At 30.1% G+C, this 19,713-nt stretch overlaps 2 protein-coding genes across 5 annotated transcripts in view; one reads left to right on the top strand and one right to left on the bottom strand.

Moving 5' to 3' along the window:
• LOC149882181 (uncharacterized) overlaps nt 1-14,512 on the top strand; it is a 56,154-nt gene extending 41,642 nt beyond the window's left edge. For 3 of the 4 annotated variants that reach the window (XM_090066548.1, XM_090066550.1, XM_090066549.1), the window contains 9 exons: nt 1,083-1,211; nt 3,307-3,373; nt 7,429-7,582; nt 9,986-10,208; nt 12,591-12,666; nt 12,751-12,800; nt 12,968-13,204; nt 13,450-13,516; nt 14,256-14,512. In XM_090066548.1, the coding sequence (XP_089922674.1) occupies nt 1,083-1,211; nt 3,307-3,373; nt 7,429-7,582; nt 9,986-10,208; nt 12,591-12,666; nt 12,751-12,800; nt 12,968-13,204; nt 13,450-13,516; nt 14,256-14,292 (1,040 nt within the window). In that variant the 3' untranslated portion in view covers nt 14,293-14,512. Of the gene's footprint in view, nt 1-1,082; nt 1,212-3,306; nt 3,374-7,428; nt 7,583-9,985; nt 10,209-12,590; nt 12,667-12,750; nt 12,801-12,956; nt 13,205-13,449; nt 13,881-14,255 lie in introns of those variants that run through there. The other variant, XR_016444922.1, reaches the window with a different exon arrangement.
• Nucleotides 1-19,713, bottom strand: part of LOC145191037 (uncharacterized) — a 258,530-nt gene that overhangs the window by 208,075 nt on the left and 30,742 nt on the right. The window lies entirely within an intron of this gene.

Raw genomic sequence — 19,713 nt, 5'->3', positions numbered from 1 at the left:
TTTTTGAGTATTCTGCGAGTTGTTTTTTATCCTTTCTGTTACTAGAATACTTTTAAAGGAACGGTTGAGCCAAAAGTTGTGAAATTGCAAAGTAGAAACACCAAAATTGATCTTTCTAGAGAATTAGGAATTTCAAGAAACTTGAAGGGGTTTATATCAACATCATGCTAAAGCTCATTTTGGATTTTCTGAAGCAAAAGTTAGTAATTAATTGATAAAAAAGAAAAAAAACAATCCTGTTTAAAAACAAAAATAGAAAAGGACAGCCTCACATTACCAATTAGAGACAGGATAATCCTTAGAAGACCAAAAAGCTCTACACAATTGGTTGCAGAATTATAAAAAAAAGAATAAAAATCAGAATAGTGCAAAAATTCTGTTTTGTTGGTGAATTTATAATAAACCATAGGTTTTTTATAAGAATTAGATTGAAAATCAGTTTGCAAGACGCCATCTTCAATGGATGTTAAACAACTGGAATAACACTAGCTGTCATGATGAATTTAAGTTTAAGCTGTTTGAACTTGATGGAATAACTTAAACTTTACATTCTAATTATAAGAGATTGACCAAAGGTTAGGAAGCGTAATGCTTTAGACTGCATTACTCATGAAATTATTTGTTTAACTCACTATTTTATATGTATTCTTGATCAAGTAGCATTCAAGGAAGTCATTAACAATGTAATGATTTTACATGAAGAGCCAAAAGTCTATCAACAAGATAAGAATTGTAAGATTGCAACAAAATCTGTCTGAAGCTTGTTTCAATAAATGGGTATTTGTGACTTGGATCTGGATAGTTCGAAGAAGACTTAATTCAATTAAGTCTTCTTCGAACTACCCAGATCAATAACTTTAATGAAAAACCATGAAAGTCATTTTTTTTTGTGTAAATAAAGTAGTACTTTGATTGAGATAGGAATATCTTTTTATTTTATGTTCTCCCTGCTTTTTTGAAAACCATTTCATTAACACATAAGTTGTTTTTTAATATTTCTGAGCTGATAGATATTTTATTTGAAAAAGATTTGATTGTAAGTCTTCAAGATATATTATTCTTTTAACATATTTCAAAATCAGATATTGATGAGTGTGCTGATGGGTCTTATTTGTGTTTATGGAATAAAAGCAGCTGCTTTAATACAGAGGGTAGCTATAAATGCTGCAATGAATGCTGGACATTAAGTTCTGATGGTCAAGAGTGTATTGGTATGTCGGTTTATAAAGTTGAACGCCTCTTTATGTTAAATGTTTGGTGCATGCGTATTAGAGGCGGTCATTCAAGGAAATTTTAAAAACTCTAGTACATACCCAGCTTAAGATAGATAAATCTGTTAAAACATGCTCAAAATATTTTTCAGATTGGTCAGACGATTTTTACGTCCTCCTCAAAAGTAATAATGGCAATAACTTGCCATTCAAAATTAGAAAAGTAGTATGAATTCTGAGTGTTTGTTGTTAAATCCAATGAAATAATTTTTTCAAAAGTTTCTTTTACGCTGAAGAATTAGTTAATTATAATCAAAATTAATCTAAATTGCGATATATGTAGGTTTTGACATCTACATTTACTGAAAAGTTAATGAAAAAGTAATTAAGAAAGATGAAGAAAGAAGAAAGTCTCCAGATAAATAAAAAAAGAATATTTTTTATTTATAAATGAAGTTAAACAATCAATCACAGGTAAATATTTCATTTAAAATATGCAAACATGTTACATTTTTTGAATTTTAACTTTAATCATATATATAAAAGTTAAGTTTTTAAATATTACGAGTTTGTTATGGCACTTAACTCCCTCAGAGAATGAATATTCTAAATATATATTGATTCCAAGTAAATCTAAAATCTCTGCAATTCTTTTATTCCCTCCAAACAAGATTCAAAGTGATGAAAAAGTGTAAAGGAATCTGAGAGTGCGTTTAAGGTTCGGTCAAAACACTTTGGGTCAAAGCAGGATTTCAAGTAATGTCAATTAAGAATATCCTCAAGAACCTTATTAAGATGGCTTAATTCTATTTAGATTTAATTGAAAACAAATGCAGAAGACAGCATGTAATAGGCAAATCAAAGAGATTTTATTACATTTCTGAAAAAGTCGCACAGATTTGAAAATCCAAAAAATAGACGGGACTAAAAACTTAGATAGAGGCAAGCTAGAGGGTTTAGATTTTTAGGAAAAACAAGGAAGGACCAAGGTACCACAGTTTGGGATCAGAGGACAAGTACTTCTACAAGAAAGTGGATTTATTTAAATATTGTGTTAAAATATAGCATGTATAGTAAACATGTATTATTCACATATAACTTATACATTGTATATATTAAAACAATTGACCTTTAGGTTTCTGAATGTGTGAGGATGAATGCAAGAGCACCAAATGAACAGGAAATCGATGCCACCTAAGATCTAGGGTCAATAAAAATCAGCACTATTGTCAGTTCCCCTGACAATAGTGCTGATCTTTATTTAGATTTTGAACAAGGGAATTGGTATTAAAAAAGATCAGAAAGTTGTAAAGTTACTGCGCAAGTCCCTTTTTTGAGAGAGATTTATCTTTGACACAGGTGCAACTAGTGATATCTACTCAATTGTCTTACGAAATATGATAAGCACAATTCTTCAAGATTGTGGAGTTGAAATCGCTAAATACAAAGCTTGTGCTTCAACTGCTTTACGGAAACACTGCAGAAGTTGCTAAATAAAATACAAGGACTAAGGAAAAACTTCTTTTTCCATGTTTAATTCATTTTGACGACAAGACTTTTTTTGAAATGAATCAGGAAGAAAGACTGAATAATGAAAGATAAGCTGTGCATATGAATGTTGGGGGAAGGTCACTTCTTTTTAGAGTACTTGCCATAAAATTTTCTTCAGAAAAAATACATAAGAGGTAAAGAGATACCTTCTTCTACAAGCCTGAAGTCATCATTCTACAAGCATAAAGATATCATATGAATGAGATTTGAATAATTTACTTCTGTGAAAGAGATTACTTAAAGTTACTGAAAGTATTTTCAATTTTATTGTAATCAAATGCACTGAACTCGCCAAACCTTTTCTATTCAAAAATTATTAACAGCAGTGAGGACGGCATAAAAATCATTTTACTTCGCTGAAAAAAATATATGATTAAGTTTTAAGGTTTGCTCCAACTTTAACTTGGTATCTACTTGAGTTTTTAAAATTTCTTCAGAACCAGACACCGTAATGCGCATGTACACATAATTAGATTTTGAACATTCAAACATTCTCAGATTCTTTATTTTTATAGAGTATTTATTCTTTGAACATTTTTAACAGAAAGCACTGATAACCTACCATATTGCAAAACTCAATTAGCCATAAATTATGAAGGTTCAATGAATGGGTAAGCAATTTGCTTTAATGTTTGTAAATGTTTTTTGCGTGTTTACATATTATTTTTTGATTATTTCCCAAGAAAAAGAAAAATGTTTTTTAAGCTGTAGAGTTTACATTTTTTTGTCTATTTAATCTCTTTTTTTAAGCTTACACAGAACAGTTATGTGTGACTAAGTCAGCCAAAATGATTTACTTTTATCTCTTGGAAGCACATCTGTTGTTTTTCAAACTGCAATTATAATCAGATTCTATTTCAATCAGAAATAATTTCTTTCAATAAGTGGAAGCCGTTTTTACAATTTATTTTCTTATATTGATGTAGAATTTCAATATAACGTATCATCAATTTTGGAAAAATGATTGATCTTAAAGCAAAAAGATTTACTTAAGAAAAAAACTATATCTTAAACTGTTATTTATTTGTGTAAAATTTCAGAAGTAATTTTTGAGGGGAAATTGTGATTAAAAATTTAGAAATTATTTTTGTTCTAATCGTTGTTTTTCAGCACGTAGAATGAAAAAAAGTTACCTTTATGTTCAATTTATCGCCTGTAATAATATAAATATTTATAAATGCATTTAACGTAAAACCGTATAACGTTTTTTAAACGATGTATAAATCACAGGCTATTTTCTACTGATACGAAAAAACTCACCATGGCTTCCAAGTTATCACCTCGTGTCCTTAAAAATTTTCTTAAAGTTAATAATTAAAATTAAATAGCAACTATTATAAACATACTTTACGTGCTTCTTCCACCTTTAAAGTCACTACGGATGTCATTTTTATAAGTAAAAGAAATTGATCTTCCCAAATTTTATCATTTTTCTTTCCATAAAGTGAATTAGATATGGTATTGTTTTATTATGGCAAATGATATTGCCTCCAAATAATTAGCTGCAGATAAAACATTGTGGAACCTCACTTTTTTTGCAACACATTTTTTCATTACTTGTGAATGATTTTTAAATAAAGTATTATCTTTTTGCTTTTTTGAGTAAAGTATTGCTAAGTACTTTTGCTTTTCTAAGTCCAATATTTGTTAACGAATTCAGCTCTAAGAAGGTAGAAAACTTGGCAAAATAAAAAACTTTTGACCAAAATAGCATCAATAAAGTTTGTCCATCATATATGTGATTAAGTAACTTCTAATTTTCAACATTTTTAAACAATCTGACAACGACTGCAACAATTTAGTCAATACCAACGACAGTGTATCCACTAAACTATAGGATAAAAATGTAAGAAAAACAACTTTTTCTGTGGCTAAAGGATTTTAAAAAGCATAATAGTTAATTGCACCAGAAATAACACTTCAGGTGAATTTTAAAAAAGTGAAAGAAGTTAGTGTTTCAGCTTTGAAACATAAATCGATCGGAGATGTTAATGGCACCTAAGCCAATAACATTTGATGGGACCTCGGTTGGTGTTTTCTGAACTCAACGAACAAAAGAAATTGCTAAAATTCAGAACCTATAGCTTGAATTACGATTTCCGATATTTCTCAGAACAATAAAAAAGGTACAATAGATGTCGAGAGTGTGTTATTATCAGCGTTTTTTTTAGATGCCTACACTGCATTCGAGTTATTTACAAAGCAAAAACTTAGTGACGGAGAGAAAGCTAACGCGTGTTTGGCTAGATAAAGACGAATGGCATATCTTTCTTAAATAGGCATTTTCTGTTATAATGAACTCCATTATGTTTATTATGTTATTCCATCTCTATCATAAAAAAACGATGCATTTGTCGAGTTATGGTGGGAGAGCAGTTTTGAACGAGGATATTTTTGAATTCGTCAACAATACTGAAATATAAAAAAAAAGATTATGAACCACCTTTTGATGGTGTTGAAAGGAAAATTGAAATGGAGAGACAGAGAAGGCCCTACCGGTTGTTTAACAAAGTCGCACAGTACGGGATTCAAAGATACTCTAAATTATAGACTATAATGCAACCATTTGTATTGGATCGATCGGAAATGTTTATCAGAGTATGATAAAAATGAAATAGGGGCTCCCAAAGGGCAAATTCCCTTTATTCAAAGAAAAAAAAAAAAAACAAACATCGAAATGTTCTGGACAGGAGAGGAATTAATGATTTTATTAAGGCACATACATGATTTATTGATTTGTGTTTTCAAACGCCTAGAAAACTTAGAAGAATGAGTATCAGAACAGCGATTATTGATTTGCGCAAGGGTTATTTTCAATTAAAAACTTATAAATTTTTTTTGGCAGTTTAAACAGTGGTATTTAAAAACGTAAGGTTAAGTCTGATACGACCTGATTACGGATTAAATGTCGCGCCAATAATCATCAAATCATTTTTTAGTGTCATTATTGACCAAGACAAACTAGTGAAGATTGGAACGTCCTCTTGTGTGCACGGCATTATGTCAAAAGACTTTTTTTAATGTATGGTAACAAGAATTAAGAAAATAAACAGATTTGTCAGGATGACGTTCGTGTTTTAGGGTTGTAACGATGGGGTTTGCAATTGAATGTGAGGAGTGCACTTCAAGAAGTCTCTGCAGAGGTAAAATGTTGCGAGCCTGTTTGTGATGATTGGGCTGTGCTTGGTGATGAGAAAAATTTGCGGATAAATGTAAAATCTTTATCAATTGGAGGAAATAATGTGGGGGATGCAACATGGCTACGAAAAGAAAGAGTTGCTCATCATAAAAACAAGACAGAATAAGACTCTGTAGTGCGAGGGATAAATATGGTTCGGAACTGGAAACTGAAGAAAGTCATTACTTTTACCAATTCAAAGACAGTGTTCCACTGGATTTCTGACGCCCTTACTGAAAAATCAAATTCAGATAAAAAGCGACGGATGAGAGGTTAAGTCAAATAAGACTAAGCGTGCTGTAACAACAAACTGCTGAATGCAATGTTAATGCCGAGGTAAAACTCGTTCCTTTGAAAAATAATTCAATTGACTCATTAAAAAGATTTCGCTGCAGATGGCTAAAGAAATTGACTGTGGATGAGCATTTGCTACAGTTGCGGAGGCCGAATGCATATGTGATACACTTCAAAGAATTAGATTCTTTGGAGTGAATTGAACATTATTATTCAGCGCGTGTTGGTGAAAAGAAAACTGCATTAAAAAAAAAACAAGGAAAGATAAGCCATGGGTATAACGCATTTTGGTGCCGAAAAGTTTCTTTGCCTAATTAATTGAAGACCTTCAAAAGTGTTACCATAATTTGTATACTCCGCTATATTTTTGAACGAGGAGCACTTTAAAACAGACAGATAAGGAAGTTCGTTGATAGTTGTGCAGCGCATATTAGATTACAAGCCGCTCATTATCTTGAAGGAATGGAATTGTGCAAAAAAAACCATCCCACGATTATTAGAATAGCAAAACGCTTAAAAATGTCAATACCGGAAGCGGTATATTGGAAGTGTCTCAGCCATCAAATATGGTGTAAGCCCGGTGGACAAAATGTTTTGCTATCCAGTTGGTGTTTGAGTATTAGGAAAAGAGAACCTCAAAGAAAATAATAACGTGGACAGAAGATTTCGATTTGACTATAAATTCGGGTTAAAACCGCCAAAACTGAAGTACCATACCAAGTTGCAATCAGCTACAGTTACTTGCGGTGTATCAAGCTTAACCATAGAAGTGAACGATATTCCGCATTTATATTCAATAATCACATAATTATCAAGTTTTTAAAGCAAATTTTATTTTTCATGACATCTTTTTTTATTGTATAAAGGATACTATCATAATTCGTAAAAGACTGTTACTCCAAAACAGGTTTTACCTTAAAGGCTTAATGTATTAAAAGAACAAAAACTTTCAGTTTTTTTTTTTAGCGACATTAAAGTCGAAAGTTTTTTTCATTAATTTTAATTAAGTAAATCTGCAATATACTATTTTATAAATATTCTCTTAGTTGTATTTGGTTTCCAACAAAAAACTTTACATTTTTTAATATCTTTTAATTGCAACATTTTTTACAATGTATAATTTCTGATGCAATTTAATCATTTTCGTAAGGTTTATTCCTCATGTTTTATATTTACTTATGCTTTTGCTTTTAGAAGTTTATTGGTTTTGACCTTGCAAGTGTTTTACACCAATCTTTCAAATCAATATGCTCATAATGTCACCTTTGAATATTTTCTTCCGCCTTTTACTTTGCTATCGTCAGAATGTTGCTCTTTAGGATTGATGAGAAAAAAACAGAAATACACGGTAAGTATTGCAAACATTCTTTAAAATTGCCTGATCATTATCTTCTTGATTTCCGATTAAACAGAAATTACGTAGGAATGGAAAAGCCTTCATTTTAAGCTAGAGCACCATGGTTTAAAATAATTTTATACAGTGTTTTCCTTTTTAATTGAGCAATGAAGCATTGATTGATTGAAATACTTTCCTAATTAGTATATATATATATATATATATATATATATATATATATATATATATATATATATATATATATATATATATATATATATATATATATATATGACAGCAACATATTTATATTTTTTTATTTTAGATTACTGAACGATAAATTAATAACTAAAAAAAAAAAATCTTTAAATGCTTTAAAAATATTTAAAAACTTTTGAAGTTCCAAAAAATCTTAAAAACCTTAATCAGTTTTTGAAGTTCGAAATTACTATTCTATAACATATTACTTTATATTTAATCAGAGCGTGAACAAGTTGCATTTCGTCTTCTGTAAACAATTTCATCATAAATATGTAAAAGGTCGTAATATGTGAAAACAAAATTTCTCAAGAAACTAATAGGCGCACTTTCAGCATATCTGCTTTGATATGGTGTGCAAAATCTAAAACAACTTTTGATGCATTTCTGGGCAAAATAGAATAAATTTCATTTAGTTCCGGCATTAAAAAAGTTACTAGAATGCGAAACTGAGGCATTTAAACATTCAAACTGAAAAACTGTGGTATCACATCTAAAATTACTAGTCATGCCGAAATTAACGACGCATGTTGAAAGGAACATTTGCCAAAAACATGTAAATTAGTTAAGAAATAAAAACATGGTAAAGAAAAAGAGAAAAAATGGGCAAAAATAATGGCATTTAATCATTTTTTAATCGAAAATCAGAAATATTACTCAAACTATCCAAATCAATTGAATTATGACATGAAAATGGATACCTGAGCTCGTTTATCAACTACAACCTCTAGAGGTGGATCAAGCTTGTTTGATAACAAGCTTGATCTTCCTCTAGAGGTTGTAGGTGATAAACGAGCTCAGGGATCCATGCAAATCGAATGACAAATTCTCAGTCAAGTCTGCATTAATATTTGCACAAGAAAAACTTCCAAAGCTATGCAAAATGGAAAACGAGGGATTGCTAAATGAATTTGAGAAAGATTTTCCGAAATAATCGGAGTCACTCTTTCATAAGATATTTAGATATGCCAAAACGATTTGTTTGTACATGAGTCAAACTATCTACTAACTCAATTCAGCTTTTAGTTTGGTAAACTCTTTCCTTGCTTGCATACGATTTATATGAAAGATGCAATAAAATTGTCATATGTCTGAAATCTTTTATTGGAAGTTTAATCTTATGCGAGAAAAATCACTAAATGGCATTAATGACAAGATCAATAACATTTTCTCATCTGATTTAGAAAGTGATGAAATTAACTCGGAATTGTGCAGCAACAATAAAACAATCTTGTTGATTTTGCTAATAGCAATCAAGAATTCAAATGAGTCTTATGAAACGAAATAAAAATTTTACTGTACAAAGAATAGTATACACAGAAGTGGTCTTTCTATAGCCATGGTAGTAGATGAACGTAAAACTTGTGTAAGGCCGATGAGGTTGATTGCTTCTTCAATAGCAAGTGTTTTTAAGATCAGTTCTTAAATATAATGATGCAAAATAACAGTTCACGAATTTGAAATCTCCTTCCTCTCAGATCATAATTGGAATACAGGAGAATACTGAGCTGTCTCTGTTGAAATTGTTAACAAAATATCATAAGGATTACCAGAGGAACAAACCAGCAAATGTTTGTTGGTTTTTTCTTATGATGTTCCAAGAGCAACTTGCACTTGGAACATCACAGGATCAAAGCAACAAAAACTTTTCTTAAAATGCTGATTGGAGAACTCCAAGAAAGGTATTATCTTGACTGTGCTAGGCTGCTAGTTATTTGCAATGAAAATTTTATTGACCCATGCTACAAATGCTTTGATTTAATTGATACGAAAAAGTTTTATGAAAGTAAAAGAGCAATGTTAGGTCAAGAAAAGGGAAAAAATCTCACCATAAAGGTGAAGCAAAATTTTCAATAAGTTCTACCATATGAAAAAAAATAAACCTTAATCAACATGATCTGCTAAGAACGTTACTCAACCAAGAAATTTCATTTAACAGTTCTCTGCTGAGAGAGAATTTTCTTCTACCGATAGTGTCGTCACTGCCAGAAGAACGGCACTGGCTGTTAACGAAGTGAAGATGATTTAAAGATAATAGAAATAAAATGTACTCAACAAATGATCTCACATAAATAGATAGTAGTTGTTGAATAAACTTTTGTTATTTTTACTCTAAATTTATTTATCATTTTATTCCTTTTTATGTATTTGATGTAGTATGATGGAGTCTTCACCTTTAACACATCTATCAATCATAGTATTTCCATAAATCTAAATGAAATGCAAAATACAGATATATTTACAATGGATGTCCCTGTTAAAATTCAGTTTCAAAAAGCAAATGGAAAGTCTTCCATTATATTCAAAGATTACCGAAAAGAGGTTGAGAACAAGGGTGTTAAAACAATACAGACTCCAAAAGATCCTCACGCTTTTCCAGGTATATTTAGTGATGTTACTATCTGATTTGTTATAAAATTGTTTTTGCTTTAAATAATTTATTGGTCTTGATTTTTTTTGTTTTTCTCAAATATTTGTACGTTAACGCACCTATACTAACACTAAACTAAAGATCGATTGTTATAATATTTCGGATTCTTTCTTTAAGTTTTTGGAGTAGTTTCAAGTGCACAAAACAAATCTTTTGTGCTATATTTTGATGTTGTATTGAAAGAGTCTGGTGATAGTCATTTTTCTCACTATTTTCACTTTTGTCAGTTGTTAAAGAAGGTGTAAACATGGAGTCCTCATAGGCATTTAAATGTATTTGAGTTGAGGAATGTATTCCGTTTTTTAATCAAGTTTGAAGTTTACCATCGTGGCACTTTTTAACTTCAACTTTGCAAAAAACAGCAATATCATGTGTTTAGACATGTTGTGTAAATGTGGATAAAGGTAAGATATAATTTTAGTGTTTTCAATGAGGCTCTTAATTTGAATCTAAAATCTTAATTAAGTCCATGTTTGAGTTTTATTACACAATATCAAGCAACGGCTGCCATTGACTTTTATAAGCTAAAGCAATAAGTCTTGTTTTCATCTTGATTGAATGATTCTTTATATTGTCTTGTTTTTACAAAGTGAAGTTTGTTACATTTAATACTATGGCTTAAAAAAATCTTCAACATTTCTAAATGGTATTAAAGTTTCAAATATGGTGGAGTCAAAATTAAAATGTTTGCTCTAATGGAGCATGTCACTACATTCTTCTTTTTGTAAAAGTAAATGCTGAACAACAATTCTGCAATTAGTCTGCTAGTTGTGCACACCTTTTAAATGATACAGCATATTAAGTTGATTCTACAATCTCCAACAAATCTGTTAGTATAGTTGGTATCATATTTAAACTTGCTTTTTCAACATCAGTGCATGGATTTTATATTGTACAAAGGTTTGGATGTCAGGCAGCCTAATCCATAATCTAAATCTTATTTGATTGAAACAAGTTTTTCGAGGATTTTGTATGTGTTTTTGGTCATTGTTCTTTGGGTAATTGTGCTTTGTGTTATTTGTAAATACTCAGTGCAAAGACATTTTGTATTCGATGTTGGGTAGTATTCCCTGCAGGGTTCTACCTTCCATGTGTAATTTTATCAAACGTTTTTTTCTTGTTGGAGTAATAGCAGTCAAAAATACCCGCTGGATTTATTAGAAATAGTTTTGGGGTTATATTTAGCTATACGTACGATGATTTAAGATTTTTAACTTAAACTTATAATATGCTTTGATTCAATTTTGAATGGTTTTTTACCGTGGTTGGAGAATATTGAAATATATCTTGACTTTCTTGCTGACACTCTCTATATTTCTATTTTTGATGACCAAGAAAATGTATGAAAATTCGGTATATCTATTTCTCTGAATACTTAAAATGACGTTAAGCTAAATTATATTTATATTAATAATAATATTTCTCTGATTATGATTTCTCTGATATTCTTCTAATAATAATAATATTTCTCTGAATACTTAAAATGACGTTAAGCTAAATTAGTTTTAGTTTATTTTGACTTGATAATAGCTTAAATTAGAGCTATACTTTTGGTAGATTTCAAATCTTTGCCTTTACTTTGGTAGAAAATCAAATAAAAGATTTTTCATACTTGATGTAAGTGAAATAAAAAAAAGTTATTTTGAAAAAAGAAAAAGTTTTATATTGAAAAAACAAATAACTTTGGCAGTTAGACTTATTACTATTTTACAGTCCAAAATATGCTTCCATCAGCAAAATACAAGTTATTGCATGGATTACTTATAGTTTTTCTATATATTAATTTGTATTTAACAAATACATGATTTTAAAAGATATTTTACCTTGATCAAATAAAGATTGCTCTGCATTCTTCAAGTTATCAAAGATTTCAAGTTAAGTTTTACAGATTTTTTAACTAAACAAAATTATATTAAAATCTGGTCTTCAAAATGTCGAAACTTATTCTGAGATCTTTACAATTTCAAGATTTGCATAACGGAAAGACAATAGCATATAAAGCAGTTGGGGCAGCCCCTCCTGTCTTTATTACTATATTGGTTTTTGTTATAATCAGGTTTTGTAAATTTTTCAAGCTTTTTCCGAGCTGGAGAATTTTTTTGGCTTCAGTCGCTTCAAAAATCAAAAATTATATGCTGAAGTAAATGAGCTATTTTTTAAAAAATATCTGTGCATAAATAAATACCCAAGTCTTTTCACAGCAAGTCAAAAGAGCTTTACAAAAAACAGAAAAACATCTATAACAATATAAAATGGATTGACCAACTATTAAGAGCTTATTATTCAAAATATTTATTAGACATTTTAAGTATTGTTTCTTTTCTGCTATAGAGAGTTACGGTCGAGGAATATACTGGGATGCAAAACACTCTAATGTATATGTTTGTATGAATAAGCATACTGTAAGGTATGTGCCATTTATTTTAATTACTTTTCACAAAAAAAACAAAAAAACATCAAATGCTTTCAACTTTATTTCCATTGTTAATAGCATTGAAACAGCTTGTTACTGGTCCATTAACCAAGGCGAACAATGGTCTGGTGAGCAATTTTAAGTTTCTTTTGTTATATTTAACACAGAGCTTTTCAAAAATATATGCAAGCATATAAAAAATAATCCAAACAGGAATAATTGCTTTTTTTGTCTAAAGGACACAGTTTCAAAAAGAAAGTTCAGTGGGCATTATTTTTTATCAGTTTACTTTAAGACATGGATTTAATTGTTGGTTCAATACTCGGACATCATTTAATTACCAACGAATTATATGCATTACATCGCAACCAGAAAATTTATCTGAAGTTCCACAAAGAACATAAACGCTGGTTCGCATTAACTGACAACGATTTCAGTGAAATAGTTACTAAGTATATTGACTTAAATGCCTGGAAGAGTTTAGAAGATAACATAGAACAGATTTTCTTTCTCGGAGCACACCAATGGATGGGTGAGATTTAAAATGATGATTTTCAACTCTAAAGTGTTTTTTTTTCTGCTATTGAGAATTTTATGTAATATAAGATTTTTTTAGCTGAATATCTCTTTAGAACTTTTTGTACTATTCCTTAATTTAGTAGAATATAATTTCAAAGATAATTTGCAGTTAATTTAGATTTGAATTCATTATCTCTATCTGTGAGTTGACGGTTTCTTCACTAACAGTAAATATATTTTTTTAATTTCTCGTTTGAGGGAATGCTAAAGGACTGTTTTTCCGAGATGAATCGAACAAGTGGCTGCTAAGAGTCGTATGGCCTGTGTAATCTTATTATTAGTCTTTTACTTGTTATTTGTTTATAATTCATCATCATTAATTGTCATACGGAATCATTCATATTTATTATAATACTGAATCATTCATACTTATTGCGTAATTTTGACAGAATCGAGTTCTGATTGATTTTTTTTTAAAACTGTTTAATAGTGTGTTTTTGTTTGAGAGTTGACTCATTCATTTTGATTTTAACCATAAGCTTTCTAAATAAATCTTTAAAAGTACCTTAATAGAAACAGGTCCTACACATATTTGTAGAATATGTAAAAAAATTTTTTAATAATATTAGTATGACGTAGTAGTCATCAATATTATCTTTAACATTTAGAAAGAAGAAATGTAAAGTTTTTATTCATGCTTCAATTAAATTATTTAACTTGATTATCTGAGAAAGAACTAAGTGTTATGTCAGATTTAGCGTTTAACAATTTGTGAGCTGCAGATTAATAACTATTCTATCAGCTTTTTATTAGAGGAAAATAATTTGCGAAATTGATTGAATGAAAGTCTTTTCAACTGGACTTAAGCTTGCTTTAAATATTTTAATGATTTTATCAAAATCTATCTATTGACAAAGAGAATTATCTGCAAAGATGTATTTTATAATTGCCCACGTAACATAGTTTCTTTAAGGTCAAGATTGTCAATGAAAACGAAGTTTGTTTTAAACTTTACAAGCTTAGTTATAATCTTTCTGTGAGTAACGTTTCTTATTATTTGATAGATTTTCTCACAGCCAATGGGTTGCAAAATGGTTTTGACCTCTGTTCAACAGCATCTGACATACCACAGAGTTGTCATGAATAACGTCTTCAAGATGCAATTAGCGTGTGTGTAGATGTTAAAGTATGTAAAGTGCTAAATGTGTGTGGGTGCTAATGTACGTAGTTGTAAATGCTTGCACGGTCTTAATAGATTCAATGAGTTAAAATGGCACGGCTGTAAAAGTGTATAATATGGGAGTTGAGTTAGTAAGTTGTATGATTTGCAGTCAGAAGAAAAAATTTTTTATCAGATTCTTATAGGAAACAGTGACTCTTTAGTGTCTTAGTGAAAGTCAAAAAAATTCCCCACAAGAGTGTCAGAACTGTCTGAAGTGACCAATCATGAGAAAATTTTTAAGTCGAATGTATTTACAAATCTTATAACATTCAAATTAAATTGTTCTGTATTGCTTTTATTAAACTCATTGCTTTCATCTCTGTTAATATTGCTCACAACTTTTTTTCTCATATTTAGTTCTCCAACTATTTATGACAGAAATTGCGGGAAACTATTTAAATTAGCAAAAATTGAATAACTAAAACTAAAAGAACTTTTTTTGGCATAATGCCAAAGAAAATAAAATAAATTGAAAGAGAAATGTAACAGCTTGTAGATTTAACAACATGTGGATATACAGTACTATCTCTCTAATTCGAATCTCCTTAATTCGAAAACCTCCGTAATTAGACTAAATGTAAAATCACCGTGAAATGCGCTTAAGAAACTCTTTTGTTTAACTTTCTATAATTCGAATCTCTTAAATTCGAAAATCTTCATAATTCGATAGGATTTTTCAGACACTTAGGTGAAAATCTCTCTGTAAATCGATTTTTTAATTTTCTGACGTGTAAGTTCTGATTTCTTTTTTCAAATTTCAAATGTTTTGAGTTTTTTAAAAACGATTAACGTGAATTATTATATTTTGCATAAAGAAACCAATTGAAAGCGGAAATACGATGTTCTACTGGAATTGGAGAAAGGAAAAACAAATAGAGGTTTCGAAAATCTTTGATATTTCACCAAACATTTATTTAACCTGGAAAAAGAATAAAGATAAAATCTTTGACGCTTTTCGTCAAGGAAATAAGGCTAAACGGGTGAAGGTTGATACTTATTATCATGTCAACAAAGCTATATTTAAATGTTTCCAACAATGAGCTTATATTCAAAAAAGACGATCTACAATTACTGAATTTGTTTTTTAAATAAAAAAGTTTAAAACATAATAATCTCTATTGCATTTAAACCTAAAAATCACTATTTGTTTGTTTTCTCATTTCTATTTGTAGTTTGACCAAAATATTTGAAAAAATACAACCTTCTATAATTCGAAAATCTCTCTAATTCGAACCTTTTTTTTTCCCCATGAAATTCGAATTAGAGAGATTTAACTGTAGATAGCGCTTGCAATCCCGGGATTCCGGCTTTTTTTATGATCCCGAAATCCCGGATTTGTCTAACATCAATCCCGGGATTTCCCATTAGATCAAACAAAACAAAGCGTAATTAAAGAATATATAAAAAAAACCAACAATTTTGCGTATCAATAAAATAATTTTTATTAAGTATAAAATTGTAAAAAGTACAATAAAATATGATATCGAAAAGGATTGATTTAGAGAAAAACAAAAGTGACGCACTATGTCATATTGGTTAGCATATACACTATTTAAAAGTTGAATACAATCTGGTTTAAATAATACATTTGTAAGCAATTAAAAATATTATTATAATATACTTGCTAGCGATGCCCAGATTTTGTATCATTATATATTACGGATTATATTTATTTTATAATAATTCGTTATATAATACAAATATACGTTGCTTCTAAAAAGTTATTTACGTAAACACTTTTAAAATATTCGCGTTAAATTAGTTAGATTGTTTAATACCTTAGTTACTATTGTTAATAATTTTTAATAACTTATTTAGTATTGTCAGTTTTTTTTCAAACTGAAGAAAAGTGCTTTTTTTATAAGGTAGAATCTTAAAATTTAAAATTAAATCAGCATGTCGTATGTGGATTTTATAATTAAAAGTAACTCAGCTGTTTGGAAATATTTTCTACGGGATAAAAAAGGCCAAACAGCGATGTGTAAATTGCCATACTGCAAAAAAATTTCAAAAATTGGTGGTGGCTCAACAAAAGGACTTCATACATATGTTGTCGCTCAAGGTGTGCGCCGCTACCAGCTCCATTCTAGGAATACTAAGATCCCTTGGTGCAATCCGAGCTTTTGATAAAAGTAGGTTGCTGGTTTTCGAACATTGATGGCTCACTGCAATGTAGACGCATGCACATACTGCTGATTTACTTGCGTCTGAAAATCCATGGAGCTCCATTTCAATGGTTCTTAAAGACAGAACGCTCCACGGAATTGAAATAGTTCATTTAATTTTTATTGCCTTGATCCAGGTCTTCCATTCTTCTAAAAGTTCATTTGGAATTTTTTGATCCCATCCGAGTTTTACGAGCATAGTCGACTGTATAGTATTTTTCCAGTGATTAAAACAGGTGCACTATATCCCAATACGTCAAAGACACTGTTGATAGCGGATAGCATTGTCCTTTTGTTATCACGTCTTTATTTCCGATAGTGATGCATGCAGTAAAGTCAATCGATAGTTGATAAGTTTCTTTGTTCAAAGGAATCTCATGTATTTTTGTTGATTTAACCTCAGCGTCGCTTTCCAATTTGCTTACATTGCTATGCCATTTGTGCAGCTGCAAACCAGCTTCCATTAAGATTTGTATTGATTCATTTTTAAACCTGATTAGTTCTTCTTCCGTTTCTCCATCTGCTTGTATATCATCGACATAAGTATCTTCTTCCAGAGCAAGCACCGTTTTTGATAAATGTCCTTGTATATTGATATATGCTTTTTAATGGTAGCACCAAAAATGTAAGGGCTTGAACTTGAACCAAAAATCACCTATGTAAATCGTAACTCCGTTAATTCCATTTTCTTTAAGTCCTTATACCAAATTAAGCGTTGTGCCTCTCTATCCATTTTGTGTCTTCAAACTTGTAGACACGCCTTCTTCACGTCAGCTAAAACGCAGAGTTTATTCATTCCATTTCATATAATTATGTGAAATATTTACGATTGCAGCAATGGTCCCACTTCTAGACAGTTGTTTAATGAAAGTGATTGAGCGTCTTTTCTAGCTGAACAATCATAAACAATTATCATTTTTGTTGACTTGGCATTTCCTTTGATTATTGCATGATGAGGAACGTAGTGAATAATTTCTGCCGTTGATTTTTCTAGTGCCATTTCCCATATTCCCTCATTGATCTGTTCCATCATAATATCATTATACTGTTCTAGATTTTTAAGTTTTTTCAATTGAGTCGTCACACTTCCCAATCTTTAAAGAGCCAGATTTCTGTTGTTTGGTGGTTTAACAACACCTTTTTCCACGGCGTTCTGGTTTCATAGTTTGATGCAGTTTTTCGCTGAAGTCTTTGTGGAACATTTACTCGCTGTTTGTGTCTGATAATCCAAGTACTTCTAAATTACACATTTGCTCGAACTCATCACGACCAGTGTTCAATAAGAAACTTTTCTCAATACCAGAACTCAATTTTGTTCGTCTCCCAGAAAGAGTCCAACCCAACATAGTTAAATCGGCTCCTGGATCTTTATCCGAAAGTTTTCCTAAAACTACCTGTTCCGTGGTTTTTACTCGCTGATAATCAGCCGCAACGAGTATAATGTGAACAAGTTGAAGTTTGTCACTCCCTTCATCATCGCTAAATTTCAGTCTCCTAGTTTTTCTAAATGCTGCTTAACATCCTTGATCATCGGATTGGGTAAAAAGGTGAGTGTTTCCTTTTCTGCGATGGTGCATTCAACTTTGATATTAAATTCCGGTATCGTTGTTGATTCTAGCGTAACGCTATATATTTCCACACGTTTGTCCACCGTTCCATCCCAGCTAGCACACATACGTTGGGCCAACGTCGGGCCGACGTCGAAAAATTGGTTGGCCGATGGTCGGTAACCGACGTTGGCTTAACGTCAATTTGGTAGTCGGCGCGACGTCCAAACCAAACATTGGGCAAACGTTGGCCCAACGTCGGATTTCGACGTAGGGCGAGCGTTGCATTCTGACGTTGGCCCAACGTAATATTTTAATAATAATTATTATTAAAATATTACGTTAAATATTACTATTAATAGTTTTAATTTGTTTACGAAATCATTACTTTTGATTCAAAAGATGTGCATACCTTTTGAATCAATAGTGTAGTTTTTGCAAACAAATTAAAACTAATTCTTTATTTAGTAAACTATTTCTTTAACTAAGGTAGAACTATTTCTTTAGAGAAAACGCAGCTATTTGTTTAAATAAAGTGTAACTATTAATTTAAATAATTCGCAACTATTTCTTTGAAATGTTTATTAAAATGTCCAAATAAGTTAAAATAAAACTTGGCGCTAAGAAACAAAAGTAAACATTGATGCTGATTAATAAACCAATTTTAATTTAATAATAACGCAGAGAAAATCAAAATTTGTTATAATAATCACTATAATTAAGTTAGAATAATCGTATAAATTATACACATATCTAAACATAATAATGTTCTTTCTAACTGCTTCGCATCCTAACGAATCTTGCATCTTTACTTTGCTCGAGAGCAACTACAACGTTTGAATGCTCTTCGTTGTACAATTTGATAGTCTTTGATAATCTTTAATTTGATAATCTTTGATTTTGTATCTTTCATTTGATGAGCTTTAGGCATAGCCATAACTACTGTTAAAATTATAGGTATTATGTTATATATATTTGTGTGAGTGTAAAATGCACATAAATAAAAACATAATAAATTTTTTTATGTATTACCTGCACAAAAATGGTGAAAAAACAATAGGTTCATTTGATGATATTGCATTCATTTTTTCAAGTCATGGTCTATACAGAAAATTTTCGAATAATAGTATCAGGATTTCTCTGCAATAATTTCACTGAGACAACAAGCTTCAAAACTCTACTATAAAAGTACTAAAAGAATTCCAATTACCATTAAAATGCCACAAATATATATAATTAATACACTCCCAAATAATTGTCATCTTCTCCCTCTTTAACAGCTGCCAAATTAAAAAGTAAACGCCCCTTTGAAATAACTAAAAAAAAAGAACAATTTAAACAAAAGCTTCATTCAGTAAATAATTATAAATGTCAATAAATAATAATGAAGCAATAAATAATAAAAGCATACAATACAAAAACTATACAGAAACAAGAAGTTAAATAATATATTATAGCTTTAGGACATTTTAACAACATACAATTATAATGCAGATAAGAATTATAATACAGGAATAAGGTACACGTATATTTACTATCATTATCTTATCTTTGTAAAACACATGCATTTACTAACATCTTTGTAAAA

Source organism: Hydra viridissima, unplaced genomic scaffold (genome assembly GCF_058129835.1).
Source record: "Hydra viridissima isolate aposymbiotic clone 2 unplaced genomic scaffold, HvirCarnegie_v1 scaffold_11, whole genome shotgun sequence".
NCBI lineage: Eukaryota > Metazoa > Cnidaria > Hydrozoa > Anthoathecata > Hydridae > Hydra > Hydra viridissima.
The sequence above is the reverse complement of the archived record's forward strand: the minus strand, read 5'-3'. Positions and strand labels throughout refer to the sequence as shown.